Genomic DNA, 20,242 nt, shown 5'->3' on the forward strand with positions numbered 1-20,242 from the left:
CACACTCCCTACACAACATCAACATCTTATCACCTTATAAAGCTGATATAGTGAACGTGTTAGCAAACAGTGGCTTATTAACAGATCAAGCAGATGCGAAGCAAAATGTGCTTTTACTGGCCACCTGATGAATATAAGCTCAATATTTGCTTTTCTTGAAGCTTTGTTTTGGTCTCCACCAACTACTGCGGGAAATATCTGTCTCTTTAGCTGCTAAATGCTCCACTATGTTCAATATCTAACTTAGTCTGTCTTGGTAGGTTTGTTACATTAAATATGATTGGATCCTGTGTTAATATACAAATATTGATTAAAGCAGCTTTAAACATTGTCTTTTTTTAAAGTTGAACTTAGAAATGAAAATGACAACTGATTTGATAATTGAACTATATGCATTTGTAACATTCTTCCTCTGCTTCTGTGAAGCAACATAGAGCTTGAATGAGGTAATAGCAACCATTACTGCTAAATCAAATATTAGAGTAGACAAAAACACAAATAAATAAAAGTGTAAAGAACAGGTAGAATAAACAGACCAAATGTTGCCAACCCTTAAGAGTGGAACAATTCACCAGACACTTGCATACTCTGTCTCTTTCAGTGTCTTCTCTTCCTCTCGTCCTCCTACCTCTCCATGTCTCACTCTCATGCTAACTGTGGTTAGGATTAGCATCCTCCCTGGCACCTTAATCTCTTTGCTTCCTGAGCAAACATCCAGCCTTCCAGCTCTCTGGTCTACATGACGAACCAAAACAATAAATCACTTCCATAAATATCAGATAAAAGTAGGCCGCACTGTTTCTTACACCCACATACTGTGGGCCTACAGAAACGCAGAAATGCAAATCCATGCACAAATGCACATGCACAGAATCACAGGAAAATGTGAAGATTTGAAGCCACTCCACTCTGCGTATATACACACACACAAACACACACACACATAGATTGGCATACACAAACACACCATTTCTGCAGTGCTACCCATGTGGACTACAAAGTCACAGGAGACTGCACAATAAAAAGACACATTTTTATATTGCCCAGAAGAGAAGGTGGCTCTCCTGGTTTGTATCCAACCTCCCATGCCTCCTCCATCAATTAATCAGCAGATGTATTTTTAAAACAAGTTGTGCTAGAACTTGATGGACTGTTTAAAAATGCATCAAGCACCAGAGCGGAGCAGCTGCACCAAGCTTAACTAAGGAGGCTTGTGGTGGCAGCAACAAAGAAACAGCAGCAGCAACAAACGTTAAGACTGCAGGAGAGGAGACAGACACAAAGGTGAGATGGCGAGAGAGCACGCAGAGGGGTAATGAAAGAAAAATATGGGGGAAGGGGGAGGCAGACAGGCACGCAAGGTGCCAAGAAATGCAGAAAAAGATGGAGATACAGCAGAGCCAAGGGAGGAAGAGACCATTGAGTGTATCTAAGTGTGTGTGAACATAAGAGAGTGGCAGGATATTTCTGGGATGCTATTTTTGGTACTTTGGTTTGTTATCCTTGGGGTGAATGGGGGGGAGAGGGCAGATGGATGGATGCAAAATCAAATCCATTTTGAGCTTCACAGCAGAATTATACGCAAAGTGTGGTCGCATAAGGACAAATCTAAAATACTTGCTGTCCTTATCTGCTGCACCAACACTACCAGGCTTTCTATTCTAATGCAAATATATTTCCTATGGTAACACTCCAGTAACTTTAGAATGAGAACAAAAACTTTTATCCCAAGAGTCAGCCGAGCGCTCTGAAGCTTTTTCTCTCGGCAGATTTTTTTCCTTCTTAAAAATGGCCAACATCCAGCCATCAGGCCTTCTGTTTGAAGAGAGCAGTGGCTCACTGTTGGCAGTCTGTGCAAGTATTTGAAGGGAGCGAATTCCCCGGTTACATCTGATCTCCCTGTTACATGGCGCTCAGGTTTCTTCCATCTGTTTCCCTGCTAAAGATGGGCTTCTGATGCAGCACTCCAGGTGCACTGTGGGCTGTGTGCACAAATGCAAATACACACCTACTGTGTTGTTGTACAATGCACGCTGGCACCTACCCACCTAGACCTCCTCACACATACAGGCAACACAACAGAAAGACTGGCAAAGGAACACGCTCAGTAAGTTCAACAAGCTCAAGAACACGCTCAACACTCATACTGTACATGCACACTAACTGATGTCCAGCTCTTTGTTTTTTTCCAGACAATGATCAGAAGTACTAGCTGCAGCTGAAGAAGTAGGAGGCAGTATTTACTGCCTTATTTACACAGTAATGTAATGAACATGAATCCTTTTTTTAACAACAAGCAATGGCTTCATTGTCTTGGTAAAATGGTAGATTTTAAATTGTACACTTTGACCTCTCCCTCATTTAAAAGTTACAATCATTAAGATTTTCATGAACTCAAACCCCTTTAGGGATTGGACGGTATGGAATTTTTCCTTCCTTCCTTCTATTGTCAATACTGCCAGTAAAGTGAATGGCGTTACCCCCGAAAAAACATTGGCTTAAACCTTACAACATACAGTATGTTGCAGCCATAGACTGTAAAAGATTGCAGCACAGTGTTTCCATTTCAGCTCAATGTGAGAGTCTTCACTGAGTTTTGCTGTCATTCAGGGCCACAATGGTTTCTCTCACCTCCGTTGATCCATTCCACAGACAGTTCAGAAAGCTCTTTTGTCAATAAAGTAAAATATAAATAAAATAGTTTGCCGACAATGCCGAGTGCAGCCCGTCTAGCACAGGTGAGCAGACAGAGAGCAGAAAGGGCGACTCAGCAGTTCGCTAACTTGTTGCTCTCTCTACCAATATAAGCCGCTCTGTTTTAGGCTACGACACATGCACGTGCATGCAGGCTGAAATTCAACCGTGCCGTTTTATCGGGATAAAGCTATAAACAGAAGGAAACTCCGCTGGCTTGTTAAGCTAGTATGTCTTTGCCTTTCCTACCGTAATACACGGTAGGAAAGCTTGGCAAAGACATTTCTCCGATACAAGACATTGAGGCCAACAATAGTCAACACGAATGGAATGTTATTATGTGTCATGGAACATTGCGCTCCCCAACTCGCGAAAGGTCGGATTTTCTCCATCTTTTAATGATAACTTTTGTTTAGAAAACCATGAATGCATGTAAGACACAATGTCATCAGACACAATCCATGTCATTAGAATCAATGAGTCCATGTCATTAGAATCAATGATCCATGTCATTAGAATCAATGAGTCCATGTCATTAGAATCAATGAGTCCATGTCATTAGAATCAATGAGTCCATGTCATAAGAATCAATGAGTCCATGTCATTAGACACAACGTGCACACATGTGCAGGCCAATGTTTTTTTGCGGTGATGACGGTGACGAGCTCAGATCCGCGGTAGGCGTGAATGCGGTAACTGTCCCAGCCCTAAACCCCATTACTATGTATGCATACCATTTTTCCTGCAATAGCTACTCAATTTATTCATATTCTGTAATTACCTCTCTATAGTAGTTGTCATTGTTAGCGGCGGATTCCACTGTTACCACACTGGATTCAAATTGCCTTCACATTCAGAAGGGATTGACTGGAAACAGTACATATGTAATCCAGCTTTACTGTAGTTATATCTCTCATATGGCCGTATCAGAGCTGTATTAAGTTACTGTTAATGCAAAGCCAGCATGTCCTTCTGTGGCCGCCTCATTTTTAAACCACTGAACTGTTGAAACACGGGCGGCTTTTATTGTGAAGCCACCACAGGAAACATATTGTTTTTGTCGCCGTGGTTAACGCTGACAGCAATCATTCCTTGAAAAATACGTCTACAAAATAATGTAAATTAGGACATCTTAAGCATTATAACTTTAATATGAGCAAATCAAAAACCGAAGGAGTGACAGACTGAGTAAATTGTGGGTGCCATTTAAGATCAGAATGCAGACTTACTGGGAAGTAGAGCAGTAAAGCCCCAAACAAGATGGCTTCCAGCAGAATGAGACCAGATGTGCGGATGCTCTGTTAATGGGGAAAGAGAAACAATAACAAAAAACTTCAATCAATCAATCACTGACAGGAAAAACATGATGTATACATGGCTTGGTGTGTTAAGAGGGGTTGAAAAATATTGCCAGTCTAAAGTTATCAATTAAAGGTGTTTGCTCATCTCAGTGAATTGGCACTATGTTGTGAAATTCAACAACATAGCGAATATGTCAAAAGTATTGCATCAAATCCTTTTTGATCCCGTTTGTTTGAACAGTGTTGTGAGGATTTGTAGCTCCAGCTTCTTTGCATATTACAGGCAAATGCAAATAACAAATCATGCCTCTTTCAAAGCAAACAAACACAAAGAGGAGTTAAATATATGTTTGCTAACACTTGGATTTCATTATTTTTTAAATGTTTTTAATGTAAATTCAAACGGCTCCAGGGACATTTCTTTTGAACTGAAGAAATGTATGAGATTTTGATGCAACAACACAAATGTCTATAAATAGCACACTGGGAAAGATTCAACTCAACTTTGCCCGAGGAGCGGTTGTAATTAACTTACACCGTGAGGATCTCATATTTATTTCACTTTATTCTATTATCAGAGGGGATATTATGCAACTATTTGCTGCAAATCTATGTCGATTCAAATTGAGGCGAGTGTTAATTAGTTCAATGTTTGTCAAGAAAAAAACAATAAAGCATGAAATGGATTGTTTTTTAATTTGGCCCTGTAAAATGCATGTGGTATGAAATTACACATATTTTCAAACACAGATAAATAGCAAATTAACATTTACTTATCAGACTTGCTCCTCTAACTTACTGAAATCCAGTGGCAGCGTTAAATCCATGGAGCCCTTTGTTAGAGGGCAACCCTGTGTGAAATAAAACTGCTGAAACTTGTCTAATTTTACAACCATTTACTGTGTGAGCTATTGCATGGAGGTACTGTTTGCGTTTCATTTGTATATAAGTCTGGTACAATATGCTGGATGTTGGATTGTCGGGAACAGCTTCTGGCACTTATCAAGCGCTGTCTCAGCTGACCATCATCTTCCTCCAAAAATCCAAGCAGCACAGGATAAGATTTTCTGACTGTTAGTCCTTAGTATGGGTCAAGCTCCAAAAAGTTGAATCCTGCAATTCCTATAATGCAGAATGCATGAAATTGCCCCATTGTCCGCCCTCCCCCCCAAAAAATGATGTCATGGTTATAATGCGGTTATTAAATAAAAATTGAGCAAAGCGATCACAAACTGTCGTCTGGTAATGTAATATTGTACCAATGGAAGGGAATAATGTCCTTCATATTTCCAAACACAGCTCATTAATGTTTTTATTGGCAGACTGTGCACAGGTGGACCGCTGTCCACCTAGAGCCAGCCAGAGATCGCTCCAAAACAGCAACTGCATGCTTAAATCTGTCCGTATAATGTGACAGTACTTTTAGACCCTCTTAACCTGGTCTTTCAAACTCTACACCCCCAAGTTTCAAACACAGACTTTATGTTGCAAAACTGTCTCCAATCTAAAATAAGCCTTGATGACATCACTAGACTTAAAACTCCCTCCAAAGCCACAGAGGACATTATATAACCATTTATACAGGCTCAGTAGTACCACTCCTGATTAGTTTACCTTAAAGCTGCAGTAGGTAACTTTTATAAAATTTGTTTTTGTCAAATTTGCTGAAACTGTCACTATATCCTGACAGAATTGAATTTCAGAATTGAAATAGGCAATGCAGTAACAGAATGTTGATTCATATTTGATCAGTGCTGCCTAGTTTTACAGTTTGACCGCAGTTCACGAGCAGTCATTGACACTGCGTAAGAGACTCCTCGGCTCTGATTGGTTGTTTTCCTCATGCCATTAGGAGCACCACCAGGAGGAGGCAGAGGAACATGACTTTTTTCACAAATGATCTGTCTCATACTATCACGATATAGTAACAGTTTTAGCAAATATGACAAAAAGTTATTTTTTATAAAAGTTATCAACTGTAGCTTTAAGGTCCTGATGTGTGAAGAGCATTTGCTTTGCATCCAACACTCCTCCACAGTGGCCTCTGTGTCCACTCACCTTCTTCCTCCTGAAGTGGTAGACCACCACCATGCTGGCTAGGTCCAGCACCATACACAGAGCATGGAAGGAGGCCACAGCAAGCCGCAGAGCACCATCCTCCTGCGCCAGGCAGGGCGTGTCATCCCGGCAGTAGGGGCAGCCATCGTGGCACGGCAGGCACTTACTGGACACGTCAGAGGTCTCGTCTCTGTTTGAGCCATGCTCCTTACCTGAGGACGTGAGAGCACTTCGGTTGACAATCAGAGCTCTAAATGTTGGGTATATATTTGCATACTGTATGTTACTGCAGAGCTCAAGCATTTGTACTCTTCTAACGGATGAAAGACAGCCTTTTTAAAAATATGTCTCATCACAACTTAGAACATGGCTCTGATATGGTGTTTTCAAGGATTATCGATGCAATTAATTTGGTTTAGCCGTCACACACTGACTTCTCATTAAATGCTCACTTAATCAATTTAAAGGAGTAAAAAACATCAATCCAATCAATCACAAAGCCTTGGGGGTGATAATTACAAGAATACAGCCTTTAATTAGGCAGATGAGGGATTAATGAAGGGGAGGAGGATAAAATACTGTGACACTGCTTTCCTTCATCACTCCGGTCTGCATCATTGTTGTTATACCAGCATGTGGCACACGTGGATGTGGTTTATCAAATCTGTCCCTAGATTATTTTTTACGAACATCTCATTTGAAATTGGTCACATTCGCATGACTGTATGTGTTCTGTTAAAGCGCCTTTGGAGCCGAAACGTTATCAATAACATATAAAGAAAGGACAGGTGATGCCAAAAATATAATCTTCATTCGGCGACATGTCTGCTGTTGCAGTATTTGGTGTAAATCTTTAGTCCAAATCCTCCATCTTCACCACACACGCACGCACGCACGCACGCACACATGCACACACACACACACACACACAAGCACGTATGCACACACAAGCATGCACATGCGCATATGATGCAGCTCTTCTTGAAAATGATGCTTGATAAGCATGTAATTCCTTTGTAAGTCCCAGAGCTCATACAGTATGCAAACATTGTGCTAAAGTTTGACAGTGCTTCAGTAGAGCTCGAATGCAAGAGAATGTGCAGAATGTCCGCCGGTAATGATCAAACAAGTTAGGCATGAATCGACTGGTACATTTATTGACATAATAACAGACCTTGAAGACAATTTATCAAGCAATAATGTAGACACTGAGACTAAGAAATCATACAAAGTGGTTTTGTTGGTTTAGAAAAGAAGAGAAGGAGGTGACCGTGAAAACTAAATGGCTCGTGATCCACCCTCTCACTGTCTTTTGACTTTTTTGCTGTAAACCCCAGTTAAGCTGTTTATCTTCTCTGGTATATATGCCTTCACTGAAATTCACAATGAGAATTGGTGCCAGGATGTTGTTAGCACAAAGCTGTATTTGTTTATCTTACAAAAAATATCTGTATTGTATTCGTATCCATATTCTGATTTATAACAGATGTGGTTCATACTGGAAGCTTAGAAGTTAGTCTGCTTCATTTTCTGCAATAAATTGTTTTCTGCTGCCATTTATACTACACCTATACTACACCTCATACATGTATCTACAAGTTTAGCTGCAAAATATAGCAAAATTAGCAAAACAACATAACATTTTAACCGTGTACCTGAATTAATCAAATAATGAAACATGATTTTTTATCGGGACCCCATCTTCAAAACAGAATGCAAAAAGTCTAAACTAAGTCTTTATATATAAAAGCTGTGGTACTGGGTGGAAATCAATAGTGGAGAGAGAGCAGCAGGAGAATAAAACAAGTGAGGAATGCATTACATTTCAAAGCTCTAGAGAATCTCAAATTCATCATCTCAAATGTATGAATATTGAGTACCATGTTTTAGCATAATACATTTGATTGTTTTAGTATCTGTTCAGATGTGTGCATATCTTAATAACATATTCGTATTGGTTTACATCCACATCTATGTGATTATTAGAGGGGCAAAACTGCTGTGCTTTCAAACCTCTGGGCACACAATCTGTTCTTTTATTTGACTTTTGAGGGACAAATCATTGTCACAATGAATGGAAAGAGAATAGAGGGAAATTACCGAACGAGAGAAAGAGAAACCCTATTAAATTGTAATTTCTTGACTCAGTTTCACACATTTAGCGTGGGGCCAGATGTTCAGTGATGCCACACCTCTCTGTTTGGGGTCAGTTGTCATGTGCAGACAGCATCTCCATTAGATTATCTAATGGGAGGGATTTGTTTTCAGTGATTGCTTGTTGTTCAAGCTGCTAAATTGTGCTTCTGTTCTGATGGTTTTTTGTTTGTAACTGTAGTTCCACAATCTTCTCAACTTTAAATGAAAAATGTAAACTTGTGTTGCTTGTTTTTTGTCTTTTCATGTGTACTCTGTGGGCTACACTTAGCTCGAGGATTTCAAATAATCCTAACCCACAAGAGATCGGGAAAAGATTTTGGACAAAAAGAACGTATTAGTAAGTATTCTAAAGGTCAACAGTGTACCTCTCTACCTGACAGGTTTCCGAGCAACATCATAAGTGAAATGAAAACAAACCAAAATAACTGAGACTAGGAGATCAACATGAAAAGTTGTTTTTGTACATTAAACTGCATGAATCACAAACGTAGAAGTGAAACATTGACATCAACATTACCTCAAGAAGATAGCTCAGAGTGCAGAATTATAATTCTGCACTCTGAGCTATAGCCCCAGCGAACTGGTCAATGTGCAAAGTACTGGAAGGTGGTGGATAGTTCTGCACCAAACCTAATGAGGAGGAAATACTTGTTTTGAGTTGAAACAGCTCACACTGTTACTGTGTGTTATGGCTGTTTAATGAATTGAATGAAACCTTTGTCAGTTTGACTTGTGTTTAGAGTTTCAGTGTGGGACAGCTGATAAAGAGGCACACTAATGGCTTTGCTGTCATATACATTTTGGTTTATAATCCAAATTGTCTTTTAAGATCATGAACTTGTGTCAATCAATCTATCTATCTATCTATCTATCTATCTATCTATCTATCTATCTATCTATCTATCTATCTATCTATCTATCTATCTAGACAAAATGTCGATCACCAGCAAAAAGTGTGATTGTGACATTCAAATCCAATGTCATGTTTCATGAGGTTCTACTGCACATTTACAGATTAATTTATTTGTTATTGCAGGCTGTCTTTTTCTCCCTCCATCCTTTCTCTTCTTTGACATCTGTCCTTTTGGCCTGTTGCTAGGGAACAATAGAAAATCTGTTTCCAGTCTGGTCTGTTTTCTGGGATGCACAAGGAATAACAGTTAGGTTCCAGGAAGGGAAATAAGGGTCGCCAGCTACTGCGACCCAATCTGAGCCGCAGTGATTTTTAATGACGGGTTCTGCATGGGGTTTGGAAGATGAGTCTTCACAGACTGAGCCGTTTGACTGCAGGCCTCATCACGCTGCATTACAATAAACCTCCAGTTTAGCATATCATCCCCCTTGGGGTGCTGTATTGTTGGAGTCAGTGATGAAAACCACCACAGTTGCTTGATTATCTCGCTCATCAGGGCCAAGCTTTCTGCCCGAGGATGCAGCGCTTTCAGTCAAGGTTTCAGAATACTGGCTTTCAAATCCAAAGCACGAACAGGGAGGTAAAGTTATGGATATACTTGAAAATCCAAGGGTGACAGGAGAACCATCTGTGGAGAAAAGGTCTAAAGCCAAATTGTGTGTACATGTTCAGATTTGTAAGTGTTCAGCCCATATTCATTGTGTCTGTCACACCTGTATCAATTAATAAGGAATATAGGAAATATGAGAGTGATAGCCAGATCTTAAGGACGGACAATATCAATGACCATTCACTAAAACCCTCTCTCGAACTGCGATTGTCCAATCATAGCTTAGCAACCGTAAGCTTTGGATTTCTTCCCACACAAAGGTGTGCATGGGGCTTTACAGAAATAAGAGTGATAATTAGTATGAGTTTTTTTGTAATTGGCCTTAACAAAACCAAAAATACAAAAGCGAAAGTGTAAGGAATGGATTAAACAGCGTGTCTGCTCAAAAGTAATATTAGTATGTCCAGCTAACTAGCTTACAGTATAACCAAGTGTTACTTCCAAAGGCAAAGGGCGTGTCTATAGCTAACTACATTATTTTGTTGGGTTGAGTGTTAATTAGGTTAGAGTAATACCTTCAGGACTGGGGCATCCAACCTCCAACATACCAGAGATTAGAGTAACTTAACGTTATCAGGCTTGTCCTGCTCTTTATTTGGTTTGGGGAGGTTTACATTACATTAGTGTAGTAACTCTGACCAAACCTGCTTAGTGTTACTGGTTGTTTCTCATCATCAAATCCTTTTAGCATAAGGGGCGACCTCTAGCTCACCCAGTAAGAGCAGTAAGGCTGAGTCATTTGCAGTGGTTCGGGTTCGAATCCAACGTGTGGCCCTTTGCTGCGTGTCATCCCCACTTACATTTTTATTCATAACATTGTACTATAATACACGGGATAAATAGCTTTACCCTATGCAGAGATGGGGACTTGAGTCTGAGACTCGTACTCAAGTCGCACTTAAGTCGCACAAACAGTGACTTCAGACTTGACTTGTGACTCAAGCTTCGAGACTCGTCAAAAACCTGTTTTCATGCAATTATTGCTTTTTAAATCTAAATTTATTCATGTATTTCTATTTTCTTTTATTGACGCATATAAATGACGAGCTGCATGTCCCCTGCCCTTTGCCATAATGTGCAACATAACGCATGCGTTATGCCTTGTGTGCGCGCACTCACATATAAAAAAATGCATTGGCGATGGAGACACCAAGTCCTCCCGGAGTTGTGCCTTTTGTCATTAGTTTTGCTTTCAATAACTTTATAAAAAGTGACAGTAAGCGAACAGCTACATGAAAGGTGTGTGGCACCAAGATAAATGATGCCGGATCAACAACGTCGAACTTCATCAGGCATCTCAAAACGCACCCAGATAGGTCAGTCACTTGCTAATGTGAAAGAGATGTTACATTTAGCATATATCGTCACAGGTAGTAACAAGCTAACCATCGCAAAGTGTTGTGCTAATGCTGGGAACAGGCAAATTGTATAGTTGTATCCATATGATGTGACAAACTTAGGTTAATATTTCACCAGGTCCGAGGGCTAGAGGGATGTGTTAAGTAGCAGAAGATTTGACTATACGATGTCCGATACCAAAATGTTGAAAAATACAGATTTGAAATTGAATCAGAGTTCTTAATTTGTGTTTCTTCAGATTGCATTGCAGTAGACCCCATAAAGTTACCCTACAACTGATTTTGATACTGTACTGTCTGGATGGTAGCTACAGGACATGCTTTGAATTCATAAGATTTAACAATACAATGTTAGAGACAGATCAGATGGCCAGAGACTTAAGACTTGACTTGAACTCGTGGCAAAAGACTTGAGACTTGACTTGAACTTGCCCCTCAAAGACTTGAGACTTGACTTGGACTCGAGCTCAAAGACTTGAGACTCGACTTGGACTTCCAAAAAATGACTTGAACATCTCTGACCCTGTGATACATGACCAATGCTGCTGCTTCATTTCCATGTTTACAGGGTTCAGCTGGAGCTATAGCATTAGCATTAGCATTAGCTTACGCTACTGACAAAATCTGCTAGCGACATTTGTCATTTCAGCCGACCTAATCCATGGTTGCTGGCTTTTGTTTAGTTCTGGATGAAATCAAAGAGCCTTTGTTTAAAAACATTACTAAAAATTTCAAATGGTAAATCATTAAGTGACAGGCATAGCAACGGTAACTTGGGTTGCAGGGCTTAGTGAACAGTCACTTAAGTGTGACTAATCCTTTATTCAAGTTTATTCTGCCAATGCGTGTTCTCTGTCTACACAGCCACCCTATAATCCAACAGGTCTGGGATTCAGAAGCCACCTGTGGCTCCCACGAGAACTCAGAATAAAAACAAAATAGTAAACCTTTTCACAATAAGAACAGTCAAAATCCTTTGACTGAAGCTTGAGGTTTCATAACCTCACAGGCCCCATGATACCCATTCAAAGACATAAGACTTTCAAACAAAATGTGTGACTGTCAGCTGAAAAAAAATGATGTTTTTAGTTTTTTTCATGAATCCCAAAAGTTTCCTTTTGAAAAATTCTAACTTTTGATCTGACAGCTCGCTGCAATATTTATTTTTATATCACAGAGGTGTTTGTAACCTACTTTTAAAGCCATTGAGCGCCACTCGGCTTGGGTGGAAGAATCCTCTCCTGCACTGGCACTTGTACTTGTCCAACACAAATCCATGGCCGATGATGGGAGTGCACTGAGAAAGAAAATGCAAAGACAGACAGATGGACATTGATAAAAGAATCAGTGTTTACCTATTTTGGTTGTTATCAACAAGAAGATCACATGAGTTAGTTACATGGAGGCAAAAGTTAGAAGCTGAGAGGAAATTGCGTGAATGTGAAACAACAAGAGGAAGGGGAATCATTGGGTGACTCAGCCAACACAGCTTTGTTTTGCTTTTTGAATCGAAAAGCAAGTGGGAGTAAAGTTATGAAATTCTTCCTGGTATTTAGGATTTCAGAAGCAAAATGATAGGACACAGCAACAACAAAATAGTCTGTAATATTGTATATTACAAAATGTAATATTTGTTTTATTATAGTAAATTGAATATCTGAGGAAGTCACCTTAGGCTCTTGGGAATGGTTAATTATTTTCTGAAATACTGCAGACCAAATACAAGAAAAGACTCTAGATTAATCAAAACTAAGTGTTATTTGCAGCCCTACAATAATAAAGACCCAATTATATCATCCAAAAATGAAAATGAAACATAATGGACATAATGGCATCAAGTAAATATGAGGTCGAAATTATAGTCGCTGCAAAGACATAACTGTGATTGTGTTGATTGTTCTCTTCACACATTGATTAATATTTGCAGCATTTCTGGCTCCACCGCATGCTTAAAAATGCCTCTTGAGTAAATATGATTTGCATTTGCAAGAAATGATTGTCCAGACCTGAATGATTCACGGGACCCAACAGTGAGATTAGAACAGTTTAGGAATGGAGAATGATGTAACATTTATAATGTAAAAGACTAAACAAAGGATACATTGTTTTACAGTCTTCATCCTTCACTGGAACCAAATAATGTGAATGTTATGCAGAGTCTGAGTAGTTAAAACAGACATTACAAACTTAATAAAGTGCAGTGCCTATGTGTTTGTGATTGCGCTCCTCGTCAGGCCCACTGCAGTGGTCTCAGTTAATGAACTTGTTTTGATTATGTTATCAAGTCTCCTACATCATCTACATGCTCTTCTGCAGCCTGAAGACGCCCCAGTTATATAAACATGTGAGGTGTCAGGGGAAATCACAGGGCTTTGCCAAGTAACAGGGCAACTAATTAATATCTAAATTAAGAACTAAGGGTTGTTTGCAGAATTTAAGCGTGTCTGCATAATTCCAGCTTGCATTGATAACTGTGGGAGCTACATGGGCTTACGCACCATCTGGAGCGAAAACACACTCGGCGACACTCACACACAGGCACCAGTGTGGCTTATGTACACTCATGTGAATGCACATATCCCTGTACTAAAATAAAGCTGCAATAAATATTACATGAATGTAAATAAATAGTGCATTGCATTGCATGCTTAAAGTAAAAACAGTATATCTTCTATGGGACGGCTGCTGTGGAGAGTAGCAGGACTATGTTTATACTTCATGAATCAGTCACAGTCGCTGATAGTCTTTTTGGATTTTTCTGATATCCAAAGCGGAGCCGATGTTTAAGGAATAGTTTGAGAATAGTTTTGGAAAACGCACTTATTTGCTCCTTCGTGGAATTTTAGTGGTACTGTTCTTTAACTCCATGCAATTTTAGATAACATTTATTTTTATGTCTTTATTTTTCTCCAGTGGAAGAGTTCAGCTTACCGCTGAACTTCTGCACAGATCAGTTGTTTTTCAAAGCTGTCAAACAGCCCCAAATCTCTGAACTGGGAAGCAGCAGCATGAGGGATGAGCTGAGGGTATAAATGTTTGAACTGAAGTGCAAGTGGTTGACAGAATAAACAGATATGGTAAATCATTGCTCCATTGGTGCACCAATGAATACAAGCAGGCCTGGGAATTATGATGCATGTTTGCATCTTGGAGACTTCACCTCTTGTTTTACAGTAGGCTATGTGAAGTATGAACTGTGTCCTATGGAGATCCTTAAAGTTATTTTGTGAAAAATATGAGTGTCATTTTTGTGTGTTTCATCTGTTTTGCATTACCGAATAGTTAAAAATCCTACTTGAACTTTTCTGCCTCTTTATTTTCACCACCTTCAGCCGATAATCAATGTCCTTACATTCACATACAGCCATTGTTAAGCTACTGCACAGTATGTCTACTTATAAGAAACTGATTCTTCGCACTATAATCAACTACATAGTAAGAGTAGATATGTGAGAGGATTTGGAAATATTTGTCAAATTTCCATGACTGTAAAAGCACCCAACACGAAGCTTGGACTTTCTTTTTATTACTATTTACTGTGATTCAGCATTATTTTATAGTCACTTTAACATGCACTAAAAAGTTTGAATGTCAAATAAACCAATCTTATGAGCCATAATGAAACACAAGAGTCTATAGCCACACCTAATGCACAGTGGTGCTTTGAACTAAATGCTAACATTACAACATCACAATGACAATGTTACAGTAACATGCTGATGTTAAGCAGGTCATATTTACCATGTTCGCCTCTTTTAGCACTAAACACAAAGTACAGCATCTCATGGTGGTGCTAGAGGAAAAATCAAGGTATCACCAAAGTCAGTAGAATACATCCTCTGAGGACCATGAATGGCAAGTCGCCCAGTAGTTGTTGAAATAGTACAGTCTGGACCAAAGTGGCGGACCAACAGACATGTTTACTCACACCACTACTGTGGCTAAAAATAGGTCTGCAATAGATAAGAGCATCTCATTCTCCCTCAGAGAGACAAAAAAGATTCACTATGTTTATGCAAATAAAGTAGATTCTCACATTGTGTATGATGACTTCTCTCTCCACAGTAGTCATGAAGAATAGATATTAAAGAGCAAAATTCCAACTGCAACAAAAAGATTAGTGAGTGCATAGTCCGAAGAAAGCTGGGCACACATACAACTGTAAGTGTTTTGCTTCTCATAGCCAGGTTGATACATGCTACTGTCCTGTGGGCAGATGAGTCACCTTTCGTGCTTTTAGATTTTCTAAGTTCAAATGCCCACAACAACAATTACAGTATTTATGTGATGCTGCTACAGCTAAATATGTCATTTCCATACAAGCTCTCTCATTTGTCAAATCACAATTTTTATACAAAACATGAACTGGAGACTACTGCTGAAGCACATCTGGGCCCCATTTCAGAAAGCAGGTTTAGTGAAAACTCTGAGTTTGTTAACGCTGAGATGAGGGAAACTCTGGGTTTTCTGTTTCAGAAAGAGAGGTAACTTCACCTCAGAGTCAGTTACTATGGTAACTGAGCCTGTGAACCTAACCTGGTCGGGAGCAGGTTTTCTTCAAGAAACCTTGAGTTTCTCTCAGTCTCCTCCCTCTGACACAGCACTCTTTCATTTCCTCATTCATTCATTCAGTCTGTATCAGGCGCATTTTAGCACAATTTGTTATCGGCATGAATACAAAAAAATGTTTTGGTTTATTAACCATGTTAAGCAGACTATAAAATGTTATTTTTTTCTAAAAACATGGCATTTCCTTGTGTCGATGATCCCGTTGACGAAGAAGCTGCTTTACTTCACAGGATGTTGTCAGGAGATGATATTGAAGCCCCAACATTTTCATTTTCAGATAACTTCCTATTTGAGCGGTATCGTTTTCCCAGTCTGTTATGCAGCCTATGGGCTACATAACCTTATCCGTCCTCATATCACTAACATCACCCATCTTGGGCATGCTCTATATTCCAGCAGATTATTTGTGTCACATACATTTTTTTTTTTAAACGGCAGTTTTCTTTACATTGGTGATGCAGAGCATTTTAGTAAAGCCACTGTAGCGCCGTCAGAAGAGTGTGACTCGCTCTGAAACGTGTTTTAAATGTTTTTGTAGTGTTCCCTGGACACAAACCAGTAAGAGCCATTCAAAAGGAGTTCCACAGGATTGCAGATGAATGGTGAACCCTTTGAAATAAAAGATAATGAATTATATTTCTGTTAATGATGGTGCTGCAGCCTCAGTGGGATTAGTAGGCGTAGTACTTTTTCGCCCGCAGTATTGCACATAAATGAAATACATTATAGGTTCAATACCATTTCTCCAGTAATATTAGGCTATACTTATGATTAAATATGATAGGCTACACCATATTGGAATATTTAATCTCTCTCTCTTTTTTGGGTTGGTTTTTTTAACTCGTTGTATGTGCGCATGAGTATTTCCGCCGACCCGTTTGTTTGTGGTTGTTACCATGGTGAATCGTAGTATCATGGCTCCATTCATGCTGCCTTTTTATTGAACCTACTCTGAGTTGATTGAACCAACTCATATCAGCTGTTCTGAAACCAAAAACTCAGAGTTTCCCATCTCAGGGTAAATCAACTCAGACATCAGGGTTAGACTCAGAGTTTGTTAAATCTCCTTCCTGAAATGGGGCCCAGGGCATGTGTGTGTATTTGTTTGTATTCTCTCTCAGGAGATAAGCATACATGTGAAATTACAGTAAAGTATACAAAATACAAGAAGGGGGCACTGATTTGAGCTACACAGCCTGATCATTTCTTTATTCCTCCAAACGAGAATCAATCTGGGTCTTGGCCAGGATGTTTCTACCTCTCTGAGTGGAGGAACAGGTGGCGAGCGGAGGACTTAGCCTCCCCGAGGGCCTAAACACAGTTGGAGTCCAACTTTGAAACTTTCAACATCTGCTAGATAGATAGATGGATAGATAGATAGATAAATAGATGCACATATCCTGTATGGCAAATTGAGGAACTGCCCAACCACGACCAACCACGACCAACCACACACACACACACACACACACACACACACACACACACACACACACACACACACACACACACACACACACACCACTTCCTCAGTATAATTCCCAGGGGATTACATGGGGGTGATTTTTGGCTAGGTGTATGTGTGTAGTCAGATGGTGCCTTCATACATCTGAGGATATACTGTAGATGAGGGTGTCATATCTCACCCAGAATTTTCTTGGAAACTTGCAAGACACTGATGCATGCAGATCACATGTCTTGTCTTCAGTAGTTGTGATTAAGTTATGTACAGTTAGTTAGTGCTAATGCAGACACCAACTGTACAACACCACTATTTTCTGCTTACTCTAAAGGCAGTGGATACTAGATAAGACATACCCAGGGACACTGAGGTGGGCAAGGATGAAATATGATGCTTATTTTAGACCGTTATTGGGCTCTGTGCATCTAAATCGCTGCATTTATTAAACCTGTCTGCACTTTCAACACAGAAGCAGTTTGTGGTTCCCAAGTGCATTTTAAAGCACAGCAAGAGTGTAAAATAAATAAGTGCACGTGTCACTAATTTCAACCTTGTACGAGAGAAGTAACATTGTTGTTTCCAACCTACCTATATTACTTGAGCCCATACTATACATCTCTCAGAACTAGTTCAAGTACAGATCCCATGAGTACAATACAGGAAACATGCATGTCACACAGGAGATTGACAAGGACCATTAAAACTAGATTAATGACACCCAATACCCCTGAACTGCTTCACTAGCACACCGCTCCATATGTCGTCTATCACCAGTGCTGCTTTCTCCAGCAAAATTATACACACTCATGCAGCAAGACACACACACACACACACACACACACACACACACACACACACACACACACACATCGAACACCGATCTTAAGGCAAGGTGTTTAGCGACGCCAAGGCCAGCTTCCCTTTTTCTCAGCCACCATGAAAGGGCTATGAAACGGTCGTTTGACATGTCTCAGTTTGATGGATCACCTTCATCAGACCGCAGGCTGAAACTGAGAGAAAGTATTTTATAATTGCACCTTGCTTTGGATGCAGTGAGGGCTTCTAATTCCTCTTTTTTCTAACTCTTGGCTGACAGGGTTCAAGGTTGCATTGTCAATCACAGAAAGTGTAAAAGACTTATTTTAAGAAAGGCAGCCTGAGGAGAGGATGTTTTATTAAAAGCCGGATCCTTGCATTTTCACAGACACTGTAGTTTATCAATAGCACTTGATCATTGAAATGTCAATTTACCCTGGCATACTTTAATAACGTGGTTGTAAATGTAAACAGTTTGTGATGCCTTACAGCAGTGGTCTTATGATATTTAAGCATTTAAAAAAACACAGGCACCCAATTTTCCTAAAACTGGGCACAAGCACACCCGTAAAGAAAGAAAAAATGCTCACTGAAAACCGGACTAAATTGCCATTTTGTTTTCTTACATTCATTTAGCCTGACATTGCGTTTGTTAGCCAATTTCCATTTGTAAGAGGAGGCTGTGTTGTTTTTGTGCTTACCCATCGGTAGCGTGTAACAGTGCAGTAGAAGTTGTTAAGAGCAGTTAACGTTTTCATGGTAATCCAAGAAATATGCTGATTTAAGAGGTTTTTTTTAAAGTTGACTTAGAAACAACCTGTACAACTACGGCAATCTCATCCACGGTTGTCACCATTTTTATTGCCATATTCTTTCACCTAGATACAGAGCTAGCTTGTATACTGGATACGAAGATGACACCCCCATTGTTAAGGATGCCTACCAACGTTTTGAATCGCTGAACACATTGGGAAGGTGAAAAGTTCAAAGGTGTGGAAACAAGCCAGGTGAAAATTGTATTTCCGCTGTCTAGTGGCTGCATTGCATTATGGTTTTATGAGGCTGCTGTCAATTCTCACTTTTCTAGTGGGAACTTTTCATGGTATAATAGAAAAAGAGTCGGGAAAGAAGCTGCTGCTCTTTGATTTTAAAGGACAGACTAATGCCTAAATTATACTGTACATGTTTCAATTGTTCTGCAACTTAAGCCCATTGTGTGCAAAAGAGAGAGAGATTAAATATTCCAATATGGTTTAGCAGGAAATATCTCCACTTTCTACAGGATTAATGCATACTACAAATTAGATGTTGTTTTAAATATAGTCTTTTAGGGTGACTTTCCCCTTAAAAACGTTTGGGACTTAATTTTCAATTTCACATTGAGGCCCCTAATGTTTTGGACTGCAGCCTGTGATACCTGTTCAAATTGCTCACTGTATAATTTGATAAAAAAGCTGTGAACACAACACTAAGATGGGAGTTGGCAAGCGAGAAATACAGGGAGATAGAAATAGAGAGCACTCTGCGTCCCTCAGAGATCTATAAATACTCTGAAAGCATTAAACCCTAAAAGCATTACAATCACTCTGTCCCCTGGGTGTGGAATGTGCCTGCTGCTGTTTCACAAGACTACCAACCACTGAAACAGTGGATGTCTGAGGAGAGGAGACCTTGGACTTAAGCCTGTCTGGAATTTCTCCATCAAGTTAAGAGGCAAAAACTGCCTGCGATATATAGCTGCTTATTGATTGGTGGCTTGTCGTGGTAACAGTGCTGTGACTAGAGATAGAGTCACCAGGAGGGCCGGGCTGAGTGCTGCTGTTGGTCTCCCTGCATCCTTAAAGGACATTAGCTGAGGGATTACAGGGCTGTGATTTATATTTAAGTTAGTTAAAGAGGACAAAATATTCCACTGATTGGCTGTGCAGCCTTTGGAAAGTACCACTTGGCATTTGAAGACATGAGATGAACCCTTAATTTTCCCCACACAGACTTCTGGGTGGGTGGTCCCCAGCTGCCTACATGGACTCGACTGAGAGACCGCACTCAATTAAGATCCAACTGCTGCCGCCGACTCGACGGGCTCTTACATTTGGCCGTGGCAGCCGCTGAGCTGCAGGCAACAGATTAGAGAGTGAATGGTGTTTCTCTGCGGAGGATGAATCCTCCCTGACGACTGTCCCGCTCTGCTGTCACTGTCACTCCTCTTCCCTCCCTCCCTGTCTCGTCTTGCTCTCCATCCTATATGCATCCTTGTCTCTCTGCTCTCTTTCCTCACTTCTTGCTACAATGCATGCGTCATCA

The 20,242-nt window shown here is 40.0% G+C and overlaps 1 protein-coding gene across 1 annotated transcript in view; it reads right to left on the reverse strand.

Moving 5' to 3' along the window:
- gpr158b (G protein-coupled receptor 158b) overlaps positions 1-20,242 on the reverse strand; it is a 57,584-nt gene that overhangs the window by 23,653 nt on the left and 13,689 nt on the right. Inside the window, exons 3-5 of the mRNA XM_078265079.1 lie at positions 12,286-12,388; positions 6,054-6,265; positions 3,924-3,992 (exon numbers count right to left, since the gene is read on the reverse strand). Coding sequence (XP_078121205.1) covers positions 3,924-3,992; positions 6,054-6,265; positions 12,286-12,388 — 384 coding nt within the window. The remainder of the gene's footprint in view (positions 1-3,923; positions 3,993-6,053; positions 6,266-12,285; positions 12,389-20,242) is intronic.

The sequence above is a fragment of the Sander vitreus genome, chromosome 12 (genome assembly GCF_031162955.1).
Source record: "Sander vitreus isolate 19-12246 chromosome 12, sanVit1, whole genome shotgun sequence".
In the NCBI taxonomy this organism is placed as follows: Eukaryota; Metazoa; Chordata; class Actinopteri; order Perciformes; family Percidae; genus Sander; species Sander vitreus.